At 40.1% G+C, this 11775-nt stretch overlaps 1 protein-coding gene across 1 annotated transcript; it reads right to left on the reverse strand.

Moving 5' to 3' along the window:
* Positions 1 to 6831: 6831 nt before the first annotated feature.
* LOC109895713 (GTP-binding protein Rheb-like) lies at positions 6832 to 11409 on the reverse strand. The gene is made up of 8 exons (XM_020489640.2): positions 10980 to 11409; positions 10406 to 10477; positions 9901 to 9968; positions 9592 to 9674; positions 9212 to 9268; positions 9059 to 9106; positions 8752 to 8833; positions 6832 to 8646 (listed from the first exon to the last, which is right to left on the reverse strand). The coding sequence occupies exons 1-8, from the start codon at positions 11029 to 11031 to the stop codon at positions 8554 to 8556; spliced, it is 555 nt and encodes a 184-aa protein (XP_020345229.1). The 5' UTR covers positions 11032 to 11409; the 3' UTR covers positions 6832 to 8553.
* Between the last annotated feature and the right edge of the window lie 366 nt (positions 11410 to 11775).

Consider the following 11775-nt stretch of genomic DNA (forward strand, 5'->3'; position numbering starts at 1 on the left):
ATATCATTAATGAGCTCGAGGAGAGCAGTGGATTTGATCCTGTTTCGATAACCCTCCCTGCTTTCATCCAATCACAATGTTTATGGAAATTAGACAGATAAGAAAACGTTCTAAATGAATTCATACATTTGATTTGAAACATTCTAACATTGGGCATTCTAATGGAATACATTTCATTGTAAAATATTGGGCGTGGGGAGAACAGAGGATTTACATTTATTGCATTTTTACCACCAGCCAATGTGATCACATAACACCAGAGAAGCTCTCACCCATTCAAACATCCCCGCCAGTTCGCTGTAAGGAAGCGCAAGGTTAATTCATAGGCTGGGCCATTATTCCACCATTCGTTTGCTATCCTATATATATATATGAGGCCTTGCCTAATACAGTGACTTTAGGCGACCACCACATATGCCAGCCAGAAACAAAATACATATTTTTTTGTCTGACGCACGTTTTGTGACAATGAATTTAAGTTTAACGTCCCCAAATGCAATGCACTTTAATTAAATATGCGATAAAAAAGTATCCTTTAATGAAACCCTGGCTGTTGAAATGGGTAACAGATCGCAAAGCCAACATTTGAAGGTGAGCCTAGGTTTTGAATAGGCCTATGGTTTTAGGAAAGGATAAATATTATTTGCGTGTGTCTGAGGTGTGCTCTCCCGTCTCGGGAGAGACGTAGGTCAAAAGCTATGCGTCCTCCGAAACACGAACCAGCCAAGATGCACTACTTCTTGACACAATGCCCGCTTAATCCGGAAGCCAGCGGCACCAATGTGTGGGAGGAAACACTGTACACCTGGCGACCATGTCAGCATGCATGCACCCGGCCCGCCACAGGAGTCAATAGAGCGCGATGGGACAAGGAAATCTCAGCCTGCCAAACCCTTTCCTAACCCGGGACAATTGTGTGCTGCCTCATGTGTCTCCCAGTCACAGTCAGCCTAGGATCGAACCCGGGTCTGTAGTGACACCTCAAACACTACGATGCAGTGCCTTAGACCGCTGTGCCACTCAGGAGGCTCCTGCAAATTGATTTTAACAAACAATTAGTCCCCCAACAAATGCGGCCCTCGATTGAATTCCAAAATCCTGATGTGGCCCTCGAGCCAAAAAGTTTGCCCACTCCTGTTTTAGGGTGTGTGTGAGTTTGCTAATTCTCTCTTATGTCCATTCACAAAGCCTGTCTGGACTCCAGCTCCTAATAGGAGAGGAGGGATAAATATAACGGAAATTTGTTGCATAACAAATTGTAAAAATGTAGGCAAGTCATGTTGATCTGCAGCATATAATAATAATAATAATACATGGGATTTATATAGAGCATTTCAAGGACACAAAGTCGCTTTACAATTATAGAAAGGAAAAAGAAACACAACAAAACAGCAGTCTAAACACAACATCAAACTAAACAAAACGTGAGTAAAGAGAGGGGTGGGCTGTGACGTATCAGTGTATGGAGATGGTAAGGTTGGGAGTTTAGGGTAAGGAGCGGGAATGGGCGTATGTGCAGAGAACTGTGGCGAATGGCGACCCGTCATTTTGAGCCCCACCTGTTTTGCAATGTTATTTTGGTATTTATACATGTCACATATCAGTTTGCAAACAATGAAAAAACGAAAATAAATGATTGGGTTAATGAAGCGGCACACAAACATGGTCTGATTTTTGCTTTCTTGAGTAAGGCAGCTCCAAAAGGCAGGTGTTTCAGACTAGCTCAATGCTTTCTGTGGTGGTGGGGCAGCCAACGGAAAATACGGTGTGTAGGGGTTGGTATTGTTCTCTAGTTGCGTTGTGATTTGCTCTGTGCTCTGTCACTCACGGGGACACTACGTCACCGCAAAATCTACGGGTAGAGCTAGAAAATTCAAGCCCCTTGGGTGCTGCCATAGGGTTACATTAAAAGTGCCCATCCGTGAAGGCTCAAGATCATTGGCCATAGATAAAATGACGTCAAATCACATTATATCTACCGTAGCTAATGATTGGACTGATCATGTCAACATCATACTTTCAAAATCTTAGCTAGCAAGCTAGCAGTCATCATCATAAATCAAGTTGACAATCTACTGGCAAATCCTTTTCAAATGAAGGGAAATGATAAAGAGAAATTGTAAATAAAACGTACCGGTGCTCATCGGCCATTGGACACAACAAGTTGGAAATGTCAAATTCAACAATAGGTTGTTTGGAAGGAATCAGTGGCTAACTGCAAGCATTACAAAGCCTGCTATTCAGTGTAGTGGGTGTGTGGTCGAATTCTGGCATTAAGGGTCTCTTTTCCAAGCTTAAAAGGATAAACATTCAACATTGGCCATGCTGTCAATCCAGCATGACTTCAGCCACGCTCAAAACAACTGGAAACTCGGAACTGGGAAATCTCTGACTTCAGTGAGTTAGGAACGAGCTCCGACTGGGAAAATACATTTTGAACGGTCATCCATCTCAGAATTGCAAGTCGGGAACTCGGGCCTCTTTCTAGAGCTCCGACCTGAAGATCACTGACATCATCATGATTTTACCTTGTTTTTTCTTAGAGCTCGCAGTTGTCTTGAAAGCACCATAAATCCAGAGAAACTTTGATGACAAAGTTTGATGACAAAATTTGCCCAAGGACCGCCGTGCCACCTTCCTGTTCAAGTGAGCACAGCACAGCAATGTGAGTCCACAAATGTATTGTATGCTGCTGCATAAATTATGTAATATGCCAGGGAGATATATATACTGTAGCTAAGAAAGTAATACTAAGTGTATGTTGTGTAGTAAGCTGTTAGTAGCCCATGTGCCTCACTCTAATAATTTATCATACTGTTCTGACTTGGTGGTGCACATGTAGCCTATAGCCTGTTTTAGAGAAATGTCATCATCGAATATTGTAAGAGCTTTCGTTGTCTGCTTACAGTTGAAGTCAGAAGTTTACATACAGTTAGGTTGGAGTCCTTAAAACTTGTTTTTCAACCACTCCACAAATTTCTTGTTAACAAACTAGAATTTTGGCAAGTCGGTTAGGACATCTACTTTGTGCATTGCACAAGTCATTTTTCCAACAATTGTTTACAGACAGATTATTTCACTTAAAATTCACTGTATCACAATTCCAGTGGGTCAGAAATGTACATACACTAAGTTGACTGTGCCTTTAAACAGTAGGGAAATTCCAGAAAAAGATGTCATAGCTTTAGAAGCTTCTGATAGGCTAATTGACATCATTTGAGTCAATTGGAGGTGTACCTGTGGATGTATTTCAAGGACTACCTTCAAACTCAGTGCCTCTTTGCTTGACATCATGGGAAAATCAAAATAAATCCGCCAAAACCTCAATTGTAGACCTCCACAAGTCTGGTTCATCCTTGGGAGCAATTTCCAAATGCCTGAAGGTACCACGTTCATCTGTACAAACAATAGTACGCAAGAATAAACACCATGGCACCACGCAGCCGTCATACCGTTCAGGAAGGAGACATGTTCTGTCTCCTAGAGATGAACGTACGATGGTGCGAAAAGTACAAATCAATCCCATAACAACAGCAAAGGACCTTGTGACGATGCTGGAGGAAACAGGTACAAAAGTATCTATATCCACAGTAAAACAATTCCTATATTGACATAACCTGAAAGGCCGCTCAGCAAGGATGAAGTCACTACTCCAAAACCGGGAAATTAAAGCCAAACTATGGTTTGCAACTGCACATTGGGACAAAGACTGTGCTATTTTGAGAAATGTCTTCTGGTCTAATGAAACAAAAATAGAACTGTTTGGCCATAATGGCCATCGTTATGTTCGGAGGAAAAAGCGGGAAGCTTGCAAGCCAAAGAACACCATCCCAACCGTGAAGCACGGGGGTGGCAGCATCATGTTCTGGGGGTGCTTTGCTGCAGGAGGGACTGGTACACATCACAAAATAGATGGCATCATAAGGTAGGAAAATTATATGGATGGAAAATTACGTGGATATATTGAAGCAACATCTCAAGACATCAGTCAGGAAGTTAAAGTTTGGTTGCAAATGGATCTTCCAAATGGACAATGACCCCAAGCATACTTCCAAAGTTGTGGGAAAATGGCTTAAGGACAATAAAGTCAAGGTATTGGAGTGGCCATCACAAAGCCCTGACCTCAGTCCTATAGAAAATGTGTGGGCAGAACTGAAAAAGTATGTGCGAGCAAGGAGGCCTACAAACCTGATTCAGTTACACCAGCTCTGTCAGGAGGAATGGGCCAAAATTCACCCAACTTATTGTGGGAAGCTTGTGGAAGGCTACCTGAAACATTTGACCCAAGTTAAACAATTTAGACAATGCTACCAAATACTAATTGAGTGTATGTAAACTTCTGAGCCACTGGGAATGTGATGAAAGAAATAAAAGCTGAAATAAATCATTCTCTCTACTATTATTCTGACATTTCACATTCTTAAAATAAAGTGGTGATCCTAACTGACCTAAGAAAGGACATTTTTAGTAGAATGTTCTGAAGTCTGTCCCTGTACATTTCAAAAGTGCTATAGAGTTACAGTGCCTTGCGAAAGTATTCGGCCCCCTTGAACTTTGCGACCTTTTGCCACATTTCAGGCTTCAAACATAAAGATATAAAACTGTATTTTTTTGTGAAGAATCAACAACAAGTGGGACACGATCATGAAGTGGAACGACATTTATTGGATATTTCAAACTTTTTTAACAAATCAAAAGCTGAAAAATTGGGCGTGCAAAATTATTCAGCCCCCTTAAGTTAATACTTTGTAGCGCCACCTTTTGCTGCGATTACAGCTGTAAGTCGCTTGGGGTATGTCTCTATCAGTTTTGCACATCGAGAGACTGATTTTTTTTCTTCCATTCCTCCTTGCAAAACAGCTCGAGCTCAGTGAGGTTGGATGGAGAGCATTTGTGAACAGCAGTTTTCAGTTCTTTCCACAGATTCTCGATTGGATTCAGGTCTGGACTTTGACTTGGCCATTCTAACACCTGGATATGTTTATTTTTGAACCATTCCATTGTAGATTTTGCTTTATGTTTTGGATCATTGTCTTGTTGGAAGACAAATCTCCGTCCCAGTCTCAGGTCTTTTGCAGACTCCATCAGGTTTTCTTCCAGAATGGTCCTGTATTTGGCTCCATCCATCTTCCCATCAATTTTAACCATATTCCCTGTCCCTGCTGAAGAAAAGCAGGCCCAAACCATGATGCTGCCACCACCATGTTTGACAGTGGGGATGGTGTGTTCAGAGTGATGAGCTGTGTTGCTTTTACGCCAAACATAACGTTTTGCATTGTTGCCAAAAAGTTCCATTTTGGTTTCATCTGACCAGAGCACCTTCTTCCACATGTTTGGTGTGTCTCCCAGGTGGCTTGTGGCAAACTTTAAACACTTTTTATGGATATCTTTAAGAAATGTCTTTCTTCTTGCCACTCTTCCATAAAGGCCAGATTTGTGCAATATACGACTGATTGTTGTCCTATGGACAGTCTCCCACCTCAGCTGTAGATCTCTGCAGTTCATCCAGAGTGATCATGGGCCTCTTGGCTGCATCTCTGATCAGTCTTCTCCTTGTATGAGCTGAAAGTTTAGAGGGACGGCCAGGTCTTGGTAGATTTGCAGTGGTCTGATACTCCTTCCATTTCAATATTATCGCTTGCACAGTGCTCCTTGGGATGTTTAAAGCTTGGGAAATCTTTTTGTATCCAAATCCGGCTTTAAACTTCTTCACAACAGTATCTCGGACCTGCCTGGTGTGTTCCTTGTTCTTCATGATGCTCTCTGCGCTTTTAACGGACCTCTGAGACTATCACAGTGCAGGTGCATTTATACGGAGACTTGATTACACACAGGTGGATTGTATTTATCATCATTAGTCATTTAGGTCAACATTGGATCATTCAGAGATCCTCACTGAACTTCTGGAGAGAGTTTGCTGCACTGAAAGTAAAGGGGCTGAATAATTTTGCACGCCCAATTTTTCAGTTTTTGATTTGTTAAAAAAGTGTGAAATATCCAATAAATGTCGTTCCACTTCATGATTGTGTCCCACTTGTTGTTGATTCTTCACAAAAAAATACAGTTTTATATCTTTATGTTTGAAGCCTTAAATGTGACAAAAGGTCGCAAAGTTCAAGGGGGCCGAATACTTTCGCAAGGCACTGTATATTGACTACGTCAATCCTAGCTCACTCATGAATGTCTTAATCAAAATGACTCCTTATGCCATAGTTGACAATCCTCCGTAAAGACCATCAAGGTGCGCGCCAACTTGTAGTCCTAAAACTGGAAATGATTTACCTCTGGTTCCTTCAGCCATCATTCTTATGGGGAAAGAATTGGGTTTTGGTATAAAAGCCAAAAATAAGGTCTGAGGTTCACAGGCTTAGGCGATCTTTTACATTTTGTTCTGAGATAATGTTAGTTAACATGACCTTTATTAATTATGAAGCATTTAAGTGCTTTTTTGATATAAATGCTTAAAAATTCCAAAAAGTGACATTTGCTGATGAATATGATCTCATAGAACAAAACATATAAGATCTCCTAAGCCTGTTTAACAGAGACTTTATTTTCAGTGTTGATCCAAAAAACGAAATCTCCATTAATTTCCCCATAAGCTTTGACCAACAAGCCATGGTGGAGTTAGTGCCTACAAAAAGACGCCATTACTATTGCGCTTTATGATAGTTTAGGTTTAGTACAGGGACAATTACATAATTGTTAGTGTCATAATTAGTCTTTGCTCGATTTTGTCAAACAAATAATTACTAATTTCCTGAGAGACTTGTGGAATTCTTATTCTTAGTTATTGAGCATCTACAGCACAACTAATCAATAAAAAAATACTTTTAATGGAGTAAAGAATTTATTTATATATACAAAACTGTTTACAGCAAGATTTCTCAGTTAACATTGACCGTGGGGATATTGGTTGCACAACACCACCTGGTTTTTGCCCATTGGATCAAGGCAACAGAAAAAAAACTAGAGCACCTTGAGTCAGGTAGGGAAGCAGGTGGGTTGAATAAAGGGGGTATTAAAGGGTAAGGTAAGGCACAAGACACAGCATCACCAGCTTCTCTTTGACCATCAATCACCTATCAATCAATCAACCTACTACTTACTCAAAGAGAAGCACTCTATCCCCAAAAAACATCAAAATAACAAATAATAGATACTAGGGGGTGGATAAATGAAAGTAATGTCAGTAACAACCATTGGCTTCTAATTGATCTTCTGTTTGTAAGGCTAAAGTGGACACGCAAATCAGGTTATGGTGAGCACTGTGTGACCACTGCTATTCCCTGACTCAATAATAAATGTATAAGTCATAATGGGTCATACAGCATCCTTATTGAGCTTGAGCAAGCCTACATCACTTCTGGAATCAAAACCCCAAAACTAAACCAGCAGATCCTGTGGTCCCCATGAACTGGTTTGCAGTCCACAGTGGTAAGGAATTATCAGTGAATGCAACAACTGCAAGTCCATAATATTCTTAATTATAGTATAATTATATGCAGACATTTTATTACATATGCTGCTGAATAAACAAACTTGTATTATCTCAGGATATAACCAACAACACTATCGAACCTGTGTATAGGATTCTAGTTCTCTGGGATCAAAAGGCCACAACTTTTAAATATAACTGATCCCTTCCACTCTTCTAATCTGAAACTTCATTCAAGGGTGCCTCATCTACTGGATAATTACAGCTCAATTATTAAAGTCAGATGACAGATACATCACAGAGAGGAAGGGAGCGAGGACCAATCTGCCAACCAGAAGTGCTGAAGAACATCAAAATGTATTCTCGAAAATAAAAATGGTTGTTTTCTAAAAGACATGATTTACAGTTCAAGGATGAAGTGTAACCTGAAGTTGACTTGCTGAAAGTTTTACAGTGAAACAATGTTAGCCAAGACCAATGCAAGAGGAAATGTATTTCCGGAACACACGTATTGTGTGAAAGAAAACTCATTCCAAGATACTGTAACTAAGACATTAATCAGTTGTATATCATAGCAACTTTCCAATGTCGCTACAACAGCAATGTGAACTGTGGCTCTCTGCCATGGCCGGTGTATTCATTGAAGTATACAGATGACCTGAGAAAAGGAGTCGAGGTGTACAAGGTGAAGCTAGCCAGTGAGAGTCAGGGACACTGGCCAGTCACTGCTCCATCTGTTGATGCATGGCTAGCTAGTTGATTGCAATTATCAGATTATCAGGGAGAAGTTTTTTGTGTGTAAAGTTTGAGTTTGTGGCTCATACATTACATTTGGCATTTTCATATGTTTTGTTTTTCATGGGGTTTGGTTTAAGCCAACCAAACTTGACAGAGTTCAGTAAAACTGACAGTGAAACCCTTGTGTGACACCTCTCAGAGTTCTCCTTTGTCAGTCTTGAGTGTGATTGGCTGCCTTTGCAAAACACTATTGAATTATAAATGGCCACATTGCGACTGCAGCTCCTTGGTGCTGGGGAGGTCATGATTGGCAGGCTGGTGGTGATGTGTCTCCTGGTTTCGGCCAATGAGCTTACTGCTGTCCTGGTTAGACCCTCTTACATCACAGCACACTTCTTATCTTCTGAGGCAACGTTCCCATCCGCCCTTTCCATCTCCAGAATGATCCGCTTGAATAACTCTACAGCGGTCTGCAATGCAGAGATGAAAACAAATCAATAAATACCTTAATTATTTTGAATAAACACACAATTTTGGTGAGTAGCTCTGTCTACAGAAAATATATATTTGTCTACCTCGTTCTCCTTGGCAGAAGACTCCATGAACGCTGCTCCCCATGAGTCGGCCAGCTTCTTCCCTTCTTCTGGCTTGATCACCCTGAGGGGAAAAAGGACACACTGAGCATGATGTAATGAAATCACATACAGTATCTTCAGGGGGCACTTATGTACCTCTATAGTCACAAGGTCCAAGGCCTTGGCTGGATAACAAAGGTGAAACAATATATCAGATAGTGTCATGGTTCAACACATACTGTACCAGCCATGCATGTGAGTGGGAGCACCATTGCTCTCCACCTTCATTCAGCTCAAGTAAGTTTACCTTTCCATGTGGAGATCTTTTTTGTTCCCAACAAGAACAGTTGGCACCCTAAAAGAAAACATCCATTGATATTTCTTACATGAAAAACAAAAAAGTTAAGACACAAAATCATCAAAAGCAGCATTAAACCTTTCATAATTTTGGTTAACTTACTGTATTTTCCCAACCATATCTAGAAGCTTGTCGTGAAGAACCTGAACAACTTCAAAACTGCAAAAAGTGAAAGACAAAAAGAGACAGGTTACTAGGGTCCATGTGTGCATTGATGCACAGACAACCATTTATACACACAGTAGTCACAAGGGCAAAGATGTTCCCCCCTACTACTGTTATGATGTATATTGTGCTATTTCTATTGTTGTTTTTTTGATGACCATTTTCATTATTTTATTTCACTTCATCCTGCATGTCGGAGCTTGGACCATAAGATTTTCACTGTACCCTGCAATCACACCTGCAACCCTGTACAAGTGACTATTGAACACAATCTCTGATGGATAAACCCAGAATGAAATGTACCTGTGACTACTCACCTTTTCATGGAAGTCACTGCGTAGACCAAGACATAACCATGGATGTCCATTGAATGAGACTGAGGGAAAATAGAGTACTCGTCCTGTAGTGATAAGGGGAGAAATCGGTTAGATTGAAAACAAAAAACAACAGACAAGTGCTTCTGAAATAAATATCGATCATTGTTTTTTGTCAATATCCCAACAATTCTACATTTCATCTGCGCAAACTGCCACTGATCACTGGAACCCAGCAGGTATATAGTGTTTTTATTTCAGAAACTGAGGTAAATAAAATGAGTAATGTAGTACAATGTAAAGCATACATACCTGACCCGCAGTATCGACCAACTGAAGATTGAAGTCTTGACCGTTGACAGACACCATTTTGTTGAAGGCTGGAAACAGATGAAGAGACAAGTGGTCAAGCCCAAGCCACGGGTGTATTCATTAGTCAGATTCTGTTGCGAAATGTTTTGTAACAGAAGCCGTTTATCCTAAACGTACAACGTTCCGCAACGAAAACAAGTTTCTATTGGACAAATTGTGGTAGGTCCCTAGGGTAAACAATAAAAGGTTTCAGTTGCTAAATGTTTAGCAAGGGAATCTGACTATTGAATAGTCCTACATCACAGGCAACATACAGGAGAAAATGGTAATTGCTGGATATAACATGGTCATGAAATGAGAATACATTCTGGATACAACCACCTATAACTTATTTTCATCCATGCATATTATTTGATCCTCAACGGCACCTTACAATGGGTGCAATTAGATAAACAAAACTGATCCAATACATTTATATCAAATAAATAAATAAATAAATACTTACTGTTTTCAATGGTAGGGTCATATGAATCTACAAACTGTCCTTCCACGAACTGTATTGTGAGAGAAGACTTTCCTGTAGAAGTAAAGAAATAATGTATTAAATAATGTATTGTTGTGGTGGCCGATGAGCAACAATTTCCAAAATCATAGAAAATGACCATTTGTTAAGTAAGAAACTGAAAGTTATCGAACTCTGAACAACTGTTATAAATTGTAATTGCCTAACGTTAGCTGTGACAGGAGATATTTCACAATGCAAATAACTAACTGTAAGTAGAGTGTGAGGTAGACGCGAGACAGTGCCACATCGAGGAACTAGTTACTTGGCTGCCGTTGTGGCAAAGTTAGCACACAACTTTGGCATGGTGAATAGAAATAATGATATCAACGACAACGTTTCGTAATTGTCGACAACTTCTATACAAACATGTACACAATTAAGTTACACAACTATGGTATTGTGTTTTGGTATTAACTAGCTAACATTTGCTAGCTTAGCTAGCAATAGCGTAGCTATGCAAACAAAAACAAAAGCTGGCTAACGCGTTAGTTAGCTAGCTTCTTATATGACTCACCTACAGATCTGTACCCAATCACAGCAATCTTCCTGTATTTTGGTTGAGGCATTGTGTTAAAATGGTTACTTCAATAGATAGCCAATGTTTAAATGTATGGCAGTTTTAATAACGAAACAAAAACTTTATCGCCACATTCGTATCACGTCACGTGACAACAACAAACTTTACAGTGCCGCTAGAGCTAACACTCCGCAGGGGCCTCGAGTTGCAACTTCAGAACTGAAGCTGGTTGAACACGTATTTCGACTGATAATTGCAATATATCGGTTATCGGTAGTTATTTTTGTTGATAATTAGTTTGAAATTATCTAAAGATTCGTTTTTAGAATGTAAAACAGGAAACTAAAACAGCTTATTCACAGCGGTTACGCTTTGCGAGTCACACTGTCGGAAACTGGACAAGCACACCGTCGTAAAAAGACACACGTCAGAGCTTGACATGAGGGTGCCATTGGGTTTCCACTCGTTACAACAGCCACAAAGTAAAGATCTCGTCATTCATGAAAACAAAAAATGTGCATTTTGGTCCTAATTTAAGGTTAGGGAAGGCATATACTTAGCAGTGTTGTTAAGCGTAGGGTTAGGTTTAAAGTCATATTTTAAGAAGAGAAATTGTAGAAATAGGCGGGGTTTATGACTTTGTGGCTGTGGTAGCTAGGGACGACAGTGGTATTGAGGTATAAGGAGGGTGCCCCATTTTGTACAGCAGATGTCACTCTGAACCTGAATTAGTTATCTACAAATGTGAGAGACAGACACAAGCTAGGCCTTTTTAACACATATTGCAAAACAC

This window comes from Oncorhynchus kisutch, linkage group LG1, assembly GCF_002021735.2.
Source record: "Oncorhynchus kisutch isolate 150728-3 linkage group LG1, Okis_V2, whole genome shotgun sequence".
Classification (NCBI taxonomy): domain Eukaryota; kingdom Metazoa; phylum Chordata; class Actinopteri; order Salmoniformes; family Salmonidae; genus Oncorhynchus; species Oncorhynchus kisutch.